The sequence below is a fragment of the Nicotiana sylvestris genome, chromosome 2, assembly GCF_000393655.2.
Source record: "Nicotiana sylvestris chromosome 2, ASM39365v2, whole genome shotgun sequence".
Lineage (NCBI taxonomy): Eukaryota > Viridiplantae > Streptophyta > Magnoliopsida > Solanales > Solanaceae > Nicotiana > Nicotiana sylvestris.
The window spans coordinates 116,120,136-116,138,796 of NC_091058.1; the positions used below are offsets into that span (position 1 = coordinate 116,120,136).

Here is an 18,661-nt window from a genome sequence, read left to right on the forward strand (position 1 = left end):
GGTTTCTAATTTTAAATGTTTGAGTGGAAAAATAGCTGAAAAGGAATGGGTTCTGAGTTGTTTAATAGGCTGTGAAAGGCTGATGCTAGGCTATAAATAGGAGAACTTCCATTAGAAGAAGGGACGAAATTTGAAAAAAGAGGGATACCACAAAAACAGAAATACAGTAATACACATATACAAAGAGAACACACACAGACTGATAAGGGGGGAGAGATAGAAAACACAGAGACAAATCAGAAATTGTTCTTCCCTTTGCTGGTCTTGATTTCACCTGTTCGACCTGTTTTAATCAATACTGATCTTCCCAAGTTCCCAACTGAGTTTACTGGTTGTGTGTTTCATTGGTTTGTTCCCGGATTTGGTCTAGTTCGGATTTTGATTCTACTCCAATTGTTCTGCTGTTATTTGTTGCTACTACTGCTGCTCGTCGCTTTTACTTGTGATCACTACTGTCCCTTGAATTTGTTGCTGACTTGTTGCTTCCATTTTCCTCTTTGCATTTCAGCATCCAGGTACACATTTTGAATCTCATATTGATGTAACAATAGCAATGAGTTGAAATGAAAGACGCAAAGAATTTTCAGTCCTTCAGTATTGAACTTATAGTCTTATAAAGTGTTAATAAATTCATGCAAATCTTTAGATTGCAAACTCGATAGGAAGATACAGCAGGTAGTTTTGTATTTAATTGAAAACTGGGTCTGTTTAACTGTCTTAACTTACAATGGTTTATCTTGTTTAATTGTGTGTGTGATGTGATTACGCAATTCGTGGAATGCACGAGTAATTGGTATACGCACATAAGTCATTCTTAGTTATATCCTACATGTATAAAATGGATTGCTATTAACCTGGACAGATGCAACATTGGTTTCAAACTGTTCAATTTAACTCCGTTACATACAAACTTCATTAGGCAGTTTTGAATTCAATTAGTAGCAGTTTTTTTCTAATAAATAGTCGACTTCATTAATCAAGCCCAAACAAGCTAGTTTTAAATTCAAACTTGAAGGTTGTTTAGTGTAAGTTTAGTATATGTTATTAGTTTGCTTGCAATCTCCCTTAGAAAATTAACAAGCGTATTCACTCGTTGAAGATAAGGCATGAGACAATTCTCACCTCATAAACAACCAATCAGGTAATTAAACAAAATTCGTATTCGGCGAACATAGCAGAGATTTAGTATGTAGTCGCTTAAACAAGTAAATTTGGTATCTTCTTTCTTTTATTTTTAGAGACAAACATAATAGAAATGTAGTCACTTTAGGATATCCCTTTTAAAAAAAATGAGACGAGCCTCGTCAAATAAAGATACACATTGCGGGGCCCTCAATAATTGATCATAATAAACACATAGGATTTGGGATGGACTGTCTAGTAAAATTCACTCCTTCCCCAAAGATAATAACGCGTTAGGCTCTTTAGGCGCAACTTAATCGAATTACATTCTTAAACTCGGGTGCACATTGATGTGACCCAAATCCAAATCTCAACGGAGTCGAGATGTGTTAACAACTACGGGTGTATTGATTGTGACGTGGTTCGAGATGCATTTTCACGACGTTGCAATTCTATAAAAATAAATGATAATAATAAAAGCGGTTTAAACTTAATAAAAGCACATAAGTCATGACATGTATTTAAATCAGATATTTAGCCATTATAACAATTTAAGCGACCGTGCTAGAACCACGGGATTCGAGGGTGCCTAACACCTTCCCTCGGGTCAACAGAATTCCTTACTTAGAATTTCTGGTTCGCAGACTTCATTTGGAAAAGTCGAAAATTTCCTCGATTTGGGATTCAAGATAAACCGGTGACTTGGGACACCAAAAACCAAACCTTTCCCAAGTGGCGACTCTGAATTAAATAAATAATCTCATTTCGAATATTGTCACTTAAATTGGAAAAACTCCCCTCGCGCATTTTACCCTTCGGGGCGGGGCGCGCAAAAAGGAGGTGTGACAATGGGCCCTTGGGGAATGTCGGTCCCTCCAATAATCATATGAATGACATGCCGAGGAATCTTTTTTTGAGCCCAGGTTGGATTTTTCCAGGTTTTTCGTGGAACTTTTCGGTGCACTTTCTGGTGAATGTGAGGAGAGATGCCAACGCATTAGGCATTGCATGAGATCGTACCCTTGGAGGTTGGCCTCGATGCATTCACAGGGTTCTGTGGTGGTATATCGACACTTGGAACAGCCACACCATTCTCTCCTCGGTTCTCGAGGTAGTAGTTTTCATCTCTATTTACTAAGTTAGGCATTTTGACCTGAAATTTGATGATCTTGGATAAAAACAGGTGTGAAAGATAACTTGCGTTATGTGATGAAACCAACAAGAAATAATCACTATTAATTTTAGCCCCACGGTGGGCGCCAAACTGTTTACGGTGAAAATGGTAATAACAATTAAATTTGATTATGGGACTCTAAAAATATGCGATCTATTTTTATGCTTGTTGTTAAGAAGATGATGCTATGTGTGAGAATTAGAAACGAAATAGAAGTTAAGGATAAGGTGATAACCGAACTGATAAGTTAACAATCGGGGCCTCGAGCTCGTCGATTCGGGGGCCTCGAGGTCGATTCCGGAGCTCGGCTGTGAACTATCGAAGGTGGTTGAAGTATGGCAAACAATTATAATGAAATCAATGAAGGCTCTTTATGGCCAATGCTAAGCAATAAATGATGAACAATAATGAAGATAGCAAATGGAAGTAATAATCTCAAGAGAGTATGTTAGAGAGCAGAGAGAATGTTCTTATTTATTTACTATGGAGCAATCAATCCTTACAATGTGGTAAGACCCCCTTTATATAGAAAAATGTGGGATCCTATCATAGTACAAACGCATTTATTACAAAGATATGGAGATGGGATAGCTAGTCGACGTCATGATGTGGGCTTAGACTAGCCTGACAGACTTTGGGAACTCCCATTTTTTCCAATATAGTCGTTGATCTGCATTGCCCCGAGGTCGAGCATCGACAGCCCTCGAAGGTGAACCTCGACCCCAGTCTCGAGCCTTGGGAAAGTATGTTCGCGGGTCATCATAATGACGAGGAAAGTGGACCCTCCGATTTCACCGTGCACAATCACTTTCTTGCTTACTGTTCATGAGAGTTGCCTTATAATTTACTGTTCTTACTAGCCCACCTCGAGGCTGTCATAACTCGAGGTCGAGACTTCGCTTGCATACTGGTTTGACTTGCATTATATCTTCAATTTATATATTTAACTCCTTGTTTATCAATTGGTATTGGATTAAATCACATATATTTAAAACCACAATATAAGTTTATTTGTTACTTGGATTTTAGGGTAAACAGTTTGGCGCCCACCGTGGGGCTAAGGACAATAGTGATTGTTTCAATGTTGATTCTGATAACACACGTTATTTTCACACTTGTTCTTGTCAAGAATTTTTGTTCTCAGGTTAAAACATGTCAAATTCACAAAACCCGCACTTGGTAATGATGGTCTTAGATTTCACGGGGAAAATGATAGAATAATTGCTCCAGGAGCCGGGATGCCACAGACTAATCTCGGGGGAGTGTCGGTCGATCCAGTCGATATTAGTTTGCATATTGCTTTGAATGCGGATTTAGGTGCAGACCCCGAAGAGAGTGTACGTAGAGAAGGCTAATCTGGTAGCTAAGGAACATAGGGTGTAGGAGACAGGGGAGTTAGCCTTCAGGTAATATTCAAGATGCTACAGGCTCACCAGATTCCTATCACTCAGCTTTAAAGTCAACATAAAACTCTGAGTGTAGCCGAACCATAAATCACTCGACGTACTAAGCCGGTGCCAGAAAGGTCGAATGGTAATGGATCGGGGACTGATCCTGTAATTATGAAGATGCTCGAGGAGCTCAACAAAAGAATCGAGTCGGGAGAGAAAAAAAAGCAAAGATAATGACAAAAAAGTAGAAACATATAACTCCCGAGTTGATCAAATACCGGGGGCACCCCCAATATTAAAAGGTTTGGATGCAAAAAAGTTCGTGCAAAAGCCATTTCCTCAGAGTGCAGCTCCGAAGCCCATTCCTAAGAAGTTCCGTATGCCGGATATACCTAAATACAATGGGACAACCGATCCTAATGAACACATCACCTCATGCACATGCTGGATTAAATGAAATGACTTAAATGATGACGAGATCGAGTGGGTTTAGTTGAAAATTTTTGGGGAAACTTTGTCAAAGAGAGCAATGATTTGGTATCATAACCTGCCACCGAATTCCATCGACTCGTTTGCCATATTAGCAGATGCTTTTGTGAAGGCGCATGTCGGGGCCATAAAGGTCGCAACGACGAAATCAAACATTTTAAGATAAGATAGAGGGGTGATGAAATGCTGAGAGAGTTTGTATCCCGATTTCCAATGGAGCACATGGAGTTGCCGCTGATCATACGTAATTGGTTCGTTCAAGCTTTCACCCAAGGGTTGAATGAGTGGAGTTCGATAGCATCACGATAGTTGAAACAAAACTTGGTTGAATATACAGATGTAACCTGGGCAGATGTGCACAATCGATATCAATTGAAGATTAGGGTCGAGGATGACCAATTAGGAGCCACTTTTGGTTCAGTACATCCAAACAGATTAGTAGTTAAAACCCAAAGGGATATCGACAGGGATCCAAAGTCGAATAGGGAGTGATATCAACCATATACCTTGAATCGAGGGAACAATGGCTTGGGACACAACCCCCCGGAACGATCGAAGGAATGATCGAGGACAAAATTCTCGGGGACTTATGAGTAAAAGTGGCTTCGATAAGCATGTCGATCCTGTGGAGGCACCTCGATTGTCGAAATATAACTTTAATGTTGATGCATCAGGCATTGTATCGGCAATCGGAAGGATCAAAGATACTAGATGGCCCAGACACATACAAACAAATCCTTCCCAAAGAAACCCAAATTTGATGTGCAAATATCATGGCACGCATGGTCACAAAACCGAGGATTGCAGGCAATTAAGGGAGGAGGTAGCTCGTCTATTCAACGAGGGCCACCTTCGAGAGATCCTCAGCGATCGAGCCAGGAACCATTTCAGAAACAGAGACGTTAACAGGAAAGATGAACAGGAGGAACCGCAGCATGTCATTCGTATGATCATCGGCGAGGTCGATATTCCACAAGGGCCCGTATTCAAATGCACTAAGGTGCCGATTACTAGGGAGAAGCAAACCCGGGACTACGTTCCCGAGGGTTTCTTATCATTCAATGATGAGGAAGCAGAAGGCATTTCTTAACCACACAATGACGCTTTGGTAATTTCTATCCTATTGAATAAAGTTCAAGTTAAGCGTGTTTTAATGGATCCAGGTAGTTCGGCAAACATCATCCGATTGAGGGTTGTGGAGAAACTCAGTTTACAAGATCAAATTGTGCCCAAAGCTCGAGTCTTGAATGTCTTCAACATGACCAGTTAAACAACTAAAGGCGAGATTACTCTATCGGTAATCGTGGCTGGAACCATCCAAGATACCATGTTCCACGTGATCGATGGCGACATGAGGTACAATGCCCTATTCAGGAGGCCTTGGATCCACAACATAAGAGCAGTTCCTTCGACTCTGCACCAAATGATGAAATTCCCGACATTAGACAGCGTGAAAATAGTGTACGGGGAGCAGCATGCTACGAATGAAATGTTTGCAATTGATGAGGTAATACTGGTATCAACATTATCAACCTCGGAAATATTAAGCATCAAGGAAACCAAATAGAAATCACAACCACCAGCCTCGATAGAATCGGGAAAGCAGGAGATAGAAGAAGAAGAGGACTTTCTGACTCCTTAAACCTTTATTGTACCCAAAGACTCCGACGCCACCAAATCAACGGTCGAGGAGCTGGAATAGGTTATATTTATCGAGTATCTTCCCGAGCGAAAGGTATACCTAGGAACAAGGTTAACCCTCGAACTCAAAAAAAAGCTTATTCAATTTCTTATCGATAACATGGATTATTTTACTTGGTCCTATTTAGACATGACAAGGATCCCACCGGAGATAACAACGCATCGGTTAAGCCTTGACCCCAGGTTCAAACCGGTGAAACAAAAGAGAAGGCCCTAGTCCAAAGTAAAGCATGCATTCATCAAGGACGAGGTAACTAAACTTCTCAAAATAGGGTCCATTCGGGAGGAAAAAACCCCGAATGGCTAGCCAATGTAGTCGTAGTTCCTAAAAAAGGGAACAAACTTAGAATGTGTGTAGATTACAAGGATTTGAACAAGGCATGCCCGAAAGAATCTTTTTCACTTCCTAACATCAATCGCATAATCGATGCCATGGCTGGCCACGAGACCCTTACCTTTCTCAATGCCTATTCCGGGTACAATCAAATTCAGATGAACCCGAAAGACCAGGAGAATACCTCATTTATTACTAAGTATGGAACATATTGTTACAATGTAATTCCCTTTGAGATAAAAAATGCAGGAGCTACTTACCAACGCCTAGTGATGTTCTAAATGTCAATACCACACAAGATGGGGGGGGGGGATTTGTGTGGTACCCAATTTTTCGATCTAGAAGAACCTGGTTCTTCTAGGTGTTCTAACTGCTACTGTTGCGGAATTAAAAGTACAGAAAATAAAGAACACAGAGATTTTTACGTGGAAAACACCTGGATCAAAGGTGAAAAAACCACGATCTACTACTCAGTAGGATTTTCCCAAACATCCACTAAAATCACTGAGCCAAAACAGCATTTACAAAACTCTTTGTAAACCTAAGGATTAACCCTAATACCTATGTAGCACACAGCCTCAACTGTTGCGACACCTTCAAGTTAGCCTATAACTTGAACACTCAAAGTACCTATTACAAATGCTTCTATGAAAGCTGAAAAGGTTCAACTTTAAACCACCTACTACAATTGAACTAGAATAAGAATAAACATAACGGAACTAGTTCTTCTATCTCGTTCAAGTAGCTTCAGGTTTGCACACTTGAATTACACACGAACTGCTTGCAAAAAGCGTTGCTATTTTGCTCCCTATTCAAATTTAACTTCTGCATATGTGCAACACCTGTAAAAGAGAACAATCACTATTATTTAATGAGTTAGTAAATCAGAGTTTGATTGAGACTAAATTGCTGATCTTTCATCGAAGTTGAGTCCTTGTTCAATACAAACTCCAACCCTATCATTTATCCGGATTGTGTGATTGTGTCCTTTTCCCATAAGGAGACTTTCTCTCCTCATCCAATATGCAATCTTTTCAATCAGTTCAGGAGATATTGTTGCTTGATTACTGAGACTTATCTCTTTCACATGTATCTCACATGTCTAGGTTGATAAATACTATGCCTCACATGATGAACCTGGTCTATGACTAAGTTCATTTGTCATTCTTCAAAACATCACCTGAACTTGGGCTAACAAATTCCCCCTTTTTGATGATGACAAACTCTGTACTTTTACTAATCAAAGATCCTGTAGGAACTCAGCTTGACCATCAACACATTAACTTAGAATTTTAACTTATCATCAAGGACTAGATTTAATTAGGTTATAAATAACACATTATTCAGAATAAAGAGTAAAGCGCAATATCTCTTCCCCCTTTTGGCATCATCGAAAAGTTGCATGCATTGTGAATCCCAGATTTTAGTAATTACTCATGGCCACTTGGGCAACTACAAGTGAAAACATGGATGGAATCATCAATAATCAACAAACATATTCAAACTATTAAGAGCAAAATCTTCATAGAACAAGAGAAACAGCAGCTATCATTGATAAGATATATTTCCACCAACAAACCACAAAAAGAAAGAAAAACTTCCAAAGCATGAGCAAAACATCGCAAAAGTCCCTAATCTGGGTCACTGGGGGTACTAGTTTGGTTCAGAAGACAACAACTGGACATCCTAAGGCTTGGAGGAACTAGAGGGCTGGGTTTGGAGAAGGTTGAGCATATTCTGAAGCATCCCATCACTCTTCTCCTTTTCTTTTGCTAGCTCAGTTCTAAGGCCATCTCTTTCAGTTTCTAGTTCAGCTATACGAGCCTGGAGCCAAGCAATTTTAGCATCCTTAGATCCACTCTTGAACCAAAGCCCTAACCTTGCTGTTCACAGGTGTCTTCAGGGATGAACCAGGTTCAACTGGGGTGGCATTGACTGGATAGTCACAAGCCAGAAGAGTCTTGACGCCAAAGTGTTCCTTGCTTGATGCCATCTCCAATTTCTTCAAAGGCACATTCAGCCTATCCAGAATAGTAGTCAATATGAACCCATATGGGCTGGCATGAGTCTTGGAGCCATTTATGACCCTGTCCAGTAATTTGACAATAAAGGCAGGCCAATTGATCTGCATTCCTCTCACAAGGCACTCCATAAGAACCAGGTCCATGTAGTTGGCAGTGTGCCTCCTCTCATGTCTGGGCAGTAGGCACTTGTTAACAAATTCAAACAAGACCTTGTGCTCAGGTCTCATCTCACTTTTCTGCACAAACCTGGCTTCAGGAACATCTTCAGCAGTTGTGTCATCACAAAAATTCCTAGTGATTTGAAGAACAATAGGGAGAGAATCTAGACATGGCCACCTTTGCCTTGTATAATCATCATACCCCTCACTAGGTATATCTAGAATCTTACCTAATTTGAGTGCATCAAACTACACCCTTACTCCTTTCACTATACTGGTGACTACCCCATTCTTCACTGTGGCATTGGCCATAAACTCAACCAATTCTTTCCTAGCCAGCCTCCCATCCATTTTAAGGACCATGTCCTTTCAACCTTGTGCAGATAGGGCATCCACCATTCTTCTCATTCCTAGCTCATCCATGTCTCTCAACAGTCTTCCTTTCAAAAAAATTCTTCTGCCAAAGATGGCAAACATATTTTGTTCCTTTTCAGATTCCTCTTCTTCTTCTTGTCCACTCCATTCTTCTTCTTCCTCAGTAGTTTTTACCTGCTTACCTTCCACTGTAGATCTGGTTCTTTTGGCTAAAGAGGGTTCATCAGATATAGGTTCAGATGAAGACTTCTTGGAAGAAGCCTTGGCCATTTTTGGTTTGGGTGTAGAAACCTCCACAGTTGTTCCCCTTTCTTGATGGACCAGTTCCATCTCCTCTTCTTCTTCTTCTGCAACCTCACAACTCTCTACAGCCTTTGCTTTTCCCTTCTCCTTCTTTTTCTTCTTGCTTTCTTCTAGAGCTTTTTGTAACTCAGCTTCACTTTGTCTGACCCTACTTCTAGTGGCTCTTCCCTTAGGTACTAAAGGTACAATAGGTTTTGGGGATGACATTTTGCTTTTCTTTGTTGGCTTGGAAGTAGTTGGAGCCTTTTGTGTGGAAGTTTTACGTTCCTTTGGATCATAACTGGCCCCAACCCTCTTCAGAAGATTAGCCAGTGTTTCCTCAACAGATGAACCAGGTTCATCTTATTGCTTGCTTAGATGCACAAGCCCTTCAGCCGCCTCCCCAGAACCACTTCCCCCTGACTTGTTGCCACCTTCTTCAACACCTCCACAGATAGCCAAGACTTTTTCTTTCCCATTTCCCCTCTCATCACCACTTGCTCCCTCTCTCTCTTTTTCTTTCTTTTTACCTCCACTTCTACTAGATTCAACCCCCTTTACATCTTTGACAGGACCAACCAATACAAACCTATTTTCTACATTTTCAACCACAGTAGAGAGTACCACACAAGAACTTACCTCACCAGGGGTTTCTTGAATTTTGGCAGTGTCAGAAGACCCATGTTCTTCTCCTTCGCTGGCATAAATAAAGGTTTCAGACTCAGAGCTTGAGTTAGATTCTTGAGTAGGACTTTCCTTCCTCTGGCTAGCCTTCAATTTCTCATTTAGAACTTTTCTTAGAGCTCCAGAAGCTACAATTTTTCTGGCCAACATTTTCTGCCTACGAAACCTAGGTTTTAGGGTTTCACTAGGGGGTGTAGATGAGGATGTATTCAAAGGGGATACTGGTGGGGGAGTGCCAGGATTATATTGGGGGTTAGTCATGGTAGATTGTTTCTTAAGAAGAATTTGGGAATTTTGGAGAGAAGAAGGGCGATCAGAACTTGAGAAGAGTTTTGACGGTTATGGACGAATGAAGAAGTGGTGTGGCGTGTATTTAAAGATGATTAGACTTAAATGTAGTAACGACAGCTTTTTCAGAGGTCAATTAGAAGTCTAATCAATATGTAATTCTGGTCTTCTAGTGATTATTAGGCATCGCTAGATTTTAGGCAAAAATCCCGGTTTTTAGAGTTCTAGGGTAACGAAACTGGTTCTAGCTCAACGGATAGAATTTCTGGGAATTTGATGAATGTAGGACTTTTGCTCATGATTGGAAAAATAATCTTTCTAATTGTGCAGAGTATAGAAAACATACCTGAGCTTTTCATATGAACACATACTGATGAACCGGGTTCTTTATATAGAACTCTCTTGAACATGCTTCAAATGCCAAAATAGAAGAAACTTTGTAAGAGATCAGTGAGTCATACACATGTCACAGGATTATACTAATTAAAGTATGAAACTGAGTAAGAATTGATCTAGATATTTACACAAAGTTAGAACTCCTAACCAAAAAATATATATATATTTTTTTTATTGTGCATTCTGAACTGGACCTATTAGGTGATCTTAATCATCCCTAACTCCAACCTGTTCCTCTCAAAGTTTTTTCTACTTAGTGCTTTAGTGAAGATGTTAGCTATTTGTTTATTAGTAGCACAGAATTCTACTAAAATCAATCCTTTCTCATAGTTATCTCTTAAGAAATGGGGTGTAACATCTATGTGCTTAGTCCTCTTATGATGAACAAGGTTCTTTGTCATACTTATAGCACTAGTGTTATCACAGAATATTGGAATACATCCCACTTCAATTCCAAAATCGACCAGCTGTTGTTTGATCCATAGCAATTGAGCACAACAGGAAGCAGCAGCAACATACTCAGCTTCAGCAGTAGATAAGGCCACAAAATTTTGCTTTTTGGTAGCCCATGACACAAGACATGAACTAAGGAAATGTGCCATACCTGAGGTGCTTTTCCTGTCTACTAAGAAACCTGCATAATCAGCACCAGCATATCCAACTAGATCAAAATTACTACCTTTAGGATACCAGAGACACATATCAGTGGTGCCTTTCAGATATCTCAATATCCTCTTTACCGCAGTCAAGTGGGACTCATTTGGATTTGCCTGAAAACGAGCACAAAGCCATACACTAAAAACGATGTCAGGTTTGCTTGCAGTAAGATACAAGAGTGAACCAATCATACCCCTAAACAACTTTTGATCAACTAATGAACTAGGTTCATCAACATCTAATTTGGTGGCAGTTGCAATGGGTGTGTCTATTTCTTTAGATTCCTCCCTTTTAAACTTTTTGATTAGCTCTTTTGTATACTTCTGCTGATGGATCATGGTTCCATTTGGACTTTGTTTGATCTGCAAGCCTAAAAAGAAGTTAAGCTCACCCATCATGCTCATTTCAAACTCACTGCCCATTAGTTTTGCAAAGTCCTTACTCAGCCTATCAGTGGTAGCCCCAAATATGATACCATCCACATATATTTGCACAATAAGGAGATCTTTACCTTTTTCCCTTAAAAATAAGGTACTTTCAATTTTACCTCTTTTGTAACCATGCTCCAGTAGAAATTTGGATAGTCGTTCATACCAAGCTCTTGGGGCCTACTTGAGCCCATAGAGAGCCTTGTCTAATTTGTATACATGCTCAGGACATTCCTTGCTCTCAAACCCCGGAGGTTGTTTCACAAACACTTCTTTCTTTAGGTAGCCATTCAGGAAGGCACTTTTGACATCCATCTAATGAAGAGTGAATTCCATGTGTGCTGCAAAGGTTATGAGGAGTCTGATTGCCTCTGGTCTTGCAACTGGAGCAAATGTCTCATCATAGTCTATGCCCTCCTCTTGGCTGTATCCTTGTACCACCAGTCTTGCTTTGTTTCTTGTAACTATTCCATCTTTATCAAGTTTGTTTCTGAAGACCCATTTTGTACCAATGACTGATCTGTCCGTGGGTCTCGGAACTAGATGTCAAACTTGACTTCTTTCAAATTAGTTGAGTTCATATTGCATTGCATTCACCCAATCTGCATCTTGCAAAGCCTCAACAACATTTTTAGGTTCAATAAGAGATAGGAAAGCATCAAAAGCACACAAATTCTTTAGCTGTGATCTAGTTTTGACTCCAAATGTTGGATCAGTAATAATGTTCTCAATGGGATGAGAACTTTGATACTTGTGAGTTTTCACAACCAACTGGTTTTTGCTAGATGTCTCTCCCATGTTCTGTTGCTGAGGAACATGTTCATGAACAAGTTCCTCTAGGGGGTTTGATTCAATTTCTCCTTGATTAGTTCCCCCTGTCAGGTTGCCCTATTTTGAAGGACCTATTCCATCACATGTTCCTTCTTTTGATGCCACTTTGGCTTGTGCTGGGGATTCAGTCAATTCCTTTACCAATCCAATGGCTTTATCTTCATGTTCCTGTCTCTCAGAAAGAATGTTAGTTTCATCAAATACTACATGTACACTTTCTTCTACACATAGAGTTCTTTTATTAAACACTTTATATGTTTTGCTATGTGAAGAATATCCCAAGAATACTCCCTCATAACTTCTGGGATCAAACTTACCTAGGGAGTCTTTTCCATTATAGTGCGTATAGCACTTGCAACCAAATGCCCTAAGATGGGATATGTTTGGTTTTCTCCCTTTAAGTAACTCATAGGGAGTCTTCTCTACCGGAGGTCTGGTCATGCATCTATTGATTATGTAACATGCAGTGTTTATGGCCTTTGCCCAGAAGCTGTGGGGCAATTTACTAGAAAGCAGCATGGTTCTAGCCATATCCTCCAAAGTTCTATTCTTCCTTTTAACTACTCCATTTTGTTGAGGGGTCCTAGGGACAGAGAAATTATGATCTATACCATTTTCATCACAGAATTCAGCAAACTTGGAATTTTCAAATTCAGTTCCATGATCAGACCTAATGGATGCAAGTTGATTTCCTAATTGTTTCTGAGTTTTTCTAACAAATGCAATAAACATGTCGAATGTTTCATCTTTGGAGGTTAGAAATAGAACCCAGGTAAATCTAGAATAATCATCGACAAGCACCATTACATATTTCTTTCCACCTCTGCTCATGGTTCTCATTGGACCTCATAGATCCATATGGACCAGTTCCAACGACTTGGTTGTACTTACCATTTTCTTGCTTTTGAAGTATGATCTTACCTGCTTCCCCCTTCCACATGCCTTACAAACTTTGTCTTCCTTGAACTTGATATTAGGTAACCCTATCACCAAGTCTTTAGAGACTAATTTGTTTAGCTGATTTAGACTTGCATGACCAAGTCTTTAGTGCCACAGGAGGGGATCATTAACCAACACACTTAAACAAGTGAGTTCATTTTCTGAGAGAGTAGACAAATCTACAATGTAAATATTGTTAACTCTTTTTCCCTGCAAAACAATCTTGTCAGTGGTAAGGTTAATCACAAAGCATTTGGTGGAGGTAAAAGCTACAAGATTACCTCTGTTACATAATTGTGACACACTTATTAGGCTATATTTCAAGCCATCTATCAGGTAGACATTCTCTATGGAATGAGAACCTGTTTTGTCTACCTTTCCAACCCCAATGATCTCACCTTTCTTTCTATTACCAAATGAGACATTACCTCCTTTTAAGTCCTCAAGTGAAAGGAACTGGTCCTTGTTCCCAATCATATATTTTGAGCAGCCACTATACATATACCATATTTGGCTTCTCCCTTTCACTTGGACCTGCAAAAAGAAATCAGGGGTTAGTTTTAGGAATCGAAACTAGTTTGGGTCCCTTTCTATAGGCAAAAGGATGAATCAGATTCCTTCTTGCCCATCCAGGCAGCTTGTTTTTCTCTTGAACAAAGACTTTGTTCTTTTGACTGGCCTTTTCTTTTGCATTACATTCATTTTTGTAATGGTCAGCCTTGCCACAGTGTGTGCAGATTTTATTTTTAGGAAGAGTGAGGTACTTGCTTCTAGAGTCCCATTTTGGAGCTTGAGTCTCATAGCCAAGTCCTCTTTTGTTGCTACTATGATGCTCTTGCAGCCAAGAGAGTGCATCAGAAGCCTTGTTCCACTTGCAAGTTCTATCTAGTTCATGTTTCACCTTTCCTATATCTTCCTTCAGGACTTTGATGAGTTCATCTTTCTTATACAATTCATCTTTCATTTTTCCCAAGTTTTCTTCTAGAGTGATATATGTGTTATCAACTTTCTTCTTTCCTGTTCCTAGTTTCAGTTTTAAGTTTTCAGACCTAAGTTCTAGGACACTGTTATCAAGTTCAAGAACCTGGTTCTTCAACTTAGAATTTGTGTTATCACTCTCATTATCCCTAGACTCTAGACTTTTGCATTTTGCTTTTAGGATCACACATTCCCTAGATAGAACTTCTTTCTCATTGTTAATTATCTCAGACTCATCAATGAAGTCTAGTAGTAGCTCAGCCAACTTTTCTTTAGACAAAAATTTAATCTTATTTTTGAGATGAAGGATACTTACCTCTTGTTCATCATCTGATTCTTTGATGGCCATCAGTGCTTGCTCTTCTTCAGTTTCATCTTCCGAATCTTCATCTGAAGTTTCTCCCCAAGCAGCAACCATAGCCTTGGTTGAACTTTTGTTCCTTTTTGGTTGAACCTGTTCCTTCTTCCTGTTCCTTCGTTCAGCCCTTTCTTTCTTCCACTCAATTTCTTATTGAGGGCAGTTCTTGATCATGTGATCAGTCTTACCACACTTATAGCAACCCTCATTGGTCTGTTTCTCAGGAGCTCTTGACTTGTTGAAGGTTGTACCTCTTGAAGAACCCTTTCCTCTCATCAGGTACTTTTTGAATTCTCTAGTGATCATAGCCATCTCATCATCTTCAAGATCTGAACCTTCAGCAATTCTGAGAGCTAGGGTTCTCTTCTTCTTGGGTGTATCCATCTTCATGGTTTTCCTTCTCAGTTCATAAGCAGTAAGATTTCCAATCAGTTCATCCAGTCTGAGAGTAGCAATATTATTAGATTCCTGAATGGCTGTGATTTTGCTTTCCCATGAGACTGGCAGAACCCTTGTCAGGATTTTCTCAACCTTGTCTTCTTCAAGAATAATCCTTCCAAGGGACTTAAGTTCATTTGTCAGTGTAGTGAACCTAGTATACATCTCTTGGATAGTTTCTCCTTCCTTCATAGTAAAATTCTCATATTGAGAATATAGAAGTGTTCCTCTGGATCTTTTCACTTGAGGTGTTCCTTCATGAGCCACTTGCAAAGTGTCCCATATCTCCTTGGCAGTAGTACAACTTTGGATCCTACTGTACTCATCTGGACCTAGTCCATACACAAGCCATTTCTTGGCCTTAGCATTTTTCTCCCAATTTTTTAGGTCTTCAGCAGTGCAGTCAGCCCTTGTCTTTAACACAACCACTCCTTCCTCATTTTTCATTATAGTTGCCAAATGACCATTAGTGACTATGTCCCAGAGTTCATAGTCTTCTCTTATGATGTGATCCTTCATCCTGTTCTTCCACCAAGAGTAGTACTGTCCATTGAACAGTGGAGGCCTGGCAGTGGATTGCTCGTCCCATTTCCCAGGGGGTGCACTCATGTTGATCTTTTCATAAAGTGTTAGCCTCTTCAAGGATAACCTTCTCTGATACCAATTGATGTTCTAAACGTCAATACCACACAAGAGGGTGGGGGGTGATTTGTGTGGTACCCAATTTTTCGATCTAGAAGAACTTGGTTCTTCTAGGTGTTCTAACTGCTACTGTTACAGAATTAAAAGTACATAAAATAAAGAACACAGAGATTTTTACGTGGAAAACACCTGGATCAAAAGGTAAAAAAAACTACGACCTACTACTCAGTAGGATTTTTCCAAACATCCACTAAAATCACTGAGCCAAAACAGCATTTACAAAACTCTTTGTAAACCTAAGGATTAGCTCTAATCCCTGTGTAGCACACAACCTCAACTGTTGCGGCACCTTCAAGTTAGCCTATAACTTGAACACTCAAAGTACCTATTACAAATGCTTCTATGAAAGCTAAAAAGGTACAACTTTAAACCACCTACTACAATTGAACTAGAATAAGAATAAACACAACGGAACTGGTTCTTCTATCTCGTTCAGGTAGCTTCAGGTTTGCACACTTGAATTACACACAAACTGCTTGCAAAAAGCGTTGCTATTTTGCTCCCTATTCACGTTTAACTTCTGCGTATGTGCAACACATGTAAAAGAGAACAATCACTATTATTTAATGAGTTAGTAATCAGAGTTTGATTGAGACTCAATTGTTGATCTTTCATCGAAGTTGAGTCCTTGTTCAATACAAACTCCAACCCTATCATTTATCCGGATTGTGTGATTGTGTCCTTTTCCCATAAGGAGACTTTTCTCCTCATCCAATATGCAACCTTTTTTATCAGTTTAGGAGATATTGCTGCTTGATTACTGAGACTTATCTCCTTCACGTATATCTCACATGTCTAGGTTGATAAATACTATGCCTCACATGATGAACCTGGTCCATGACTGAGTTTATTTGTCATTCTTCAAAACTTCACCTGAACTTGGGCCAACACCTAGTAAATAAGTTGTTTGAAGAACAAATAGGTAAGTCAATGGAAGTTTATATTGAATGACATACTAGTTAAGTCCCTGCGCGCAGAGGACCATTTGGCTCATTTATAGGAAACATTCAAGATTTAGAGAAAATATAACATGAAACTCAACCCCGAGAAATGTGCTTTTGAGGTAGGCTTGGGCAAGTTCCTAGGCTTCATGGTGTCAAATTGGGGGATCGAGATCAACTCTAATAAAATCAAGGCCATCGAAGACTTTACATCATGGATAGCATAAAAGCCGTGCAGAGGCTAACTGCGCGGATAGCTGCTTTAGGCCGATTTATCTCGAGGTCATCGGATCGAAGCCATAGATTTTTCTCTCTACTCAAGAAGAATAATGATTTCACCTGGACCCTGGAGTGTCAACAAGCATTAGAGGAATTGAAATGATACCCATCGAGCCTACCATTGCTTCACACTCCGAAGGCGGATGAGAAACTCTACTTATATTTGGCGATGTCGGAAATTGCGGTAAGCAGTGTCCTAGTTTGATAAGACCAAGGTACATAATTTCCCGTTTACTATGTAAGTCGAATCTTAGGGGAAGTAGGAACTAGATATCCACACTTAGAAATATTAGCACTCACACTAATAAGTGCTTCTAGAAAGCTGAAACCATACTTTCAGTGTCACCCCATAAGTGTGTTAACCACTTACCCACTTCATAATATTTTACACAAGCCTGAACTTTTGGGTCGATTGGCCAAATGGGCCATCGAACTCAGTGGGTACGATATTGAGTATCAACCCCGAATGACCATCAAGTCTCAAATTTTAGTAAACTTCGTGGCCGATTTCATGCCAACCCTCGTACCCAAAGTTGAAAAGGAACTCTTGTTAAAATTAGGTACATCATAGGGGGTATGGACCCTTTTCCACAGACGGTGCTTCTAATGTGAGGGGGTCTGAGCTAGGCATCATTTTAAAGCCACCCACAGGTAATACTATTAGGCAGTTTATCAAAACTTCTAGGTTGACTAACAATGAGGCCGAGTACGAGGCCATGATTGCAGGTCTCGAGATAGATAAAAGCTTGGGGGCAGAAGTCATTGAAGCCAAGTGTGACTCTTTGTTGGTGGTGAACCAAGTAAACGAAAGCTTTGAAGTTCGAGAGGATAGGCTGCATAGGTATTTTAACAAGCTACAGGTAACTTTGCACCGCTTCAAGGAGTGGACTCTAGACCACGTACCTCGAGAACAAAACAGTAAGTCTGATGCATGATAACTAGGGAATATGGCTTATTTTACACTGCTTCTTACTTGAGTTTTGATTAAAAATATGTACAAAATAGTTCCAAAGGCTTACATGTTGTACTTGTTTGCAGGGTTTGGTAAAAAAGGTGACAGTCAGTCAAAACCAACTCAAAAAGGAGTGAAATATGCACAAGTACCAAGAACAAGTCCAAGCATAGTGCAACAGATCCACTGCGGCCGCACTCTATTTGGTGCGGTCCATAGTGAGGAGATTCAGAGGGTTGCATATTTTGGAAACTCAAGCAATGCGGCCACAAAACATTTTGTGCGGACCGCAGTGGACTCACCGCAGCCGCAATCGATATTGTGCGGTTCACAAAGATGAGGTTCAGAGAGTTGGGAATCCTAAGGATAATGCCAGTGCGGTTCGCGATCCTTTTTGTGCGGACCGCAGTAGAAGCCACTGCGGCCGCGGTGCATTTTATGTGGCCCGTGGTGGCCAAGTTTAGAGAGCAGAGTTTGAAGCCAAAAAGCCTCACCGCGGTCGCACTCCATTTCTTGCGGTCCGCGGTACCCCCGTAGGGGTATTTTTGTCCAGAAAATTCGGCCTAGTATAAATACTTTCTTTTCTCATTTTAGGTCATCTTTTGTAAGTTGATTTTGGGTTGAGCATGTGAACAGCTGTGCTTAACCATTTTGTGTAATTTTATAGTGGTTTTATCATTGAATCTTCAATTATTAGCTTGTAATTAAATATTATAGGTTTTTCTTCATCTATTTCTTTG

At 40.0% G+C, this 18,661-nt stretch overlaps 1 protein-coding gene across 1 annotated transcript; it reads right to left on the reverse strand.

Annotated features, from left to right (window-relative positions):
* Positions 1 to 12,070: 12,070 nt before the first annotated feature.
* On the reverse strand, positions 12,071 to 15,656 carry LOC138885452 (intracellular protein transport protein USO1-like). The gene is made up of 9 exons (XM_070166403.1): positions 14,861 to 15,656; positions 13,899 to 14,740; positions 13,649 to 13,807; positions 13,406 to 13,483; positions 13,256 to 13,317; positions 13,005 to 13,157; positions 12,652 to 12,917; positions 12,476 to 12,537; positions 12,071 to 12,391 (listed from the first exon to the last, which is right to left on the reverse strand). The coding sequence occupies exons 1-9, from the start codon at positions 15,654 to 15,656 to the stop codon at positions 12,071 to 12,073; spliced, it is 2,739 nt and encodes a 912-aa protein (XP_070022504.1).
* Positions 15,657 to 18,661: the final 3,005 nt, after the last annotated feature.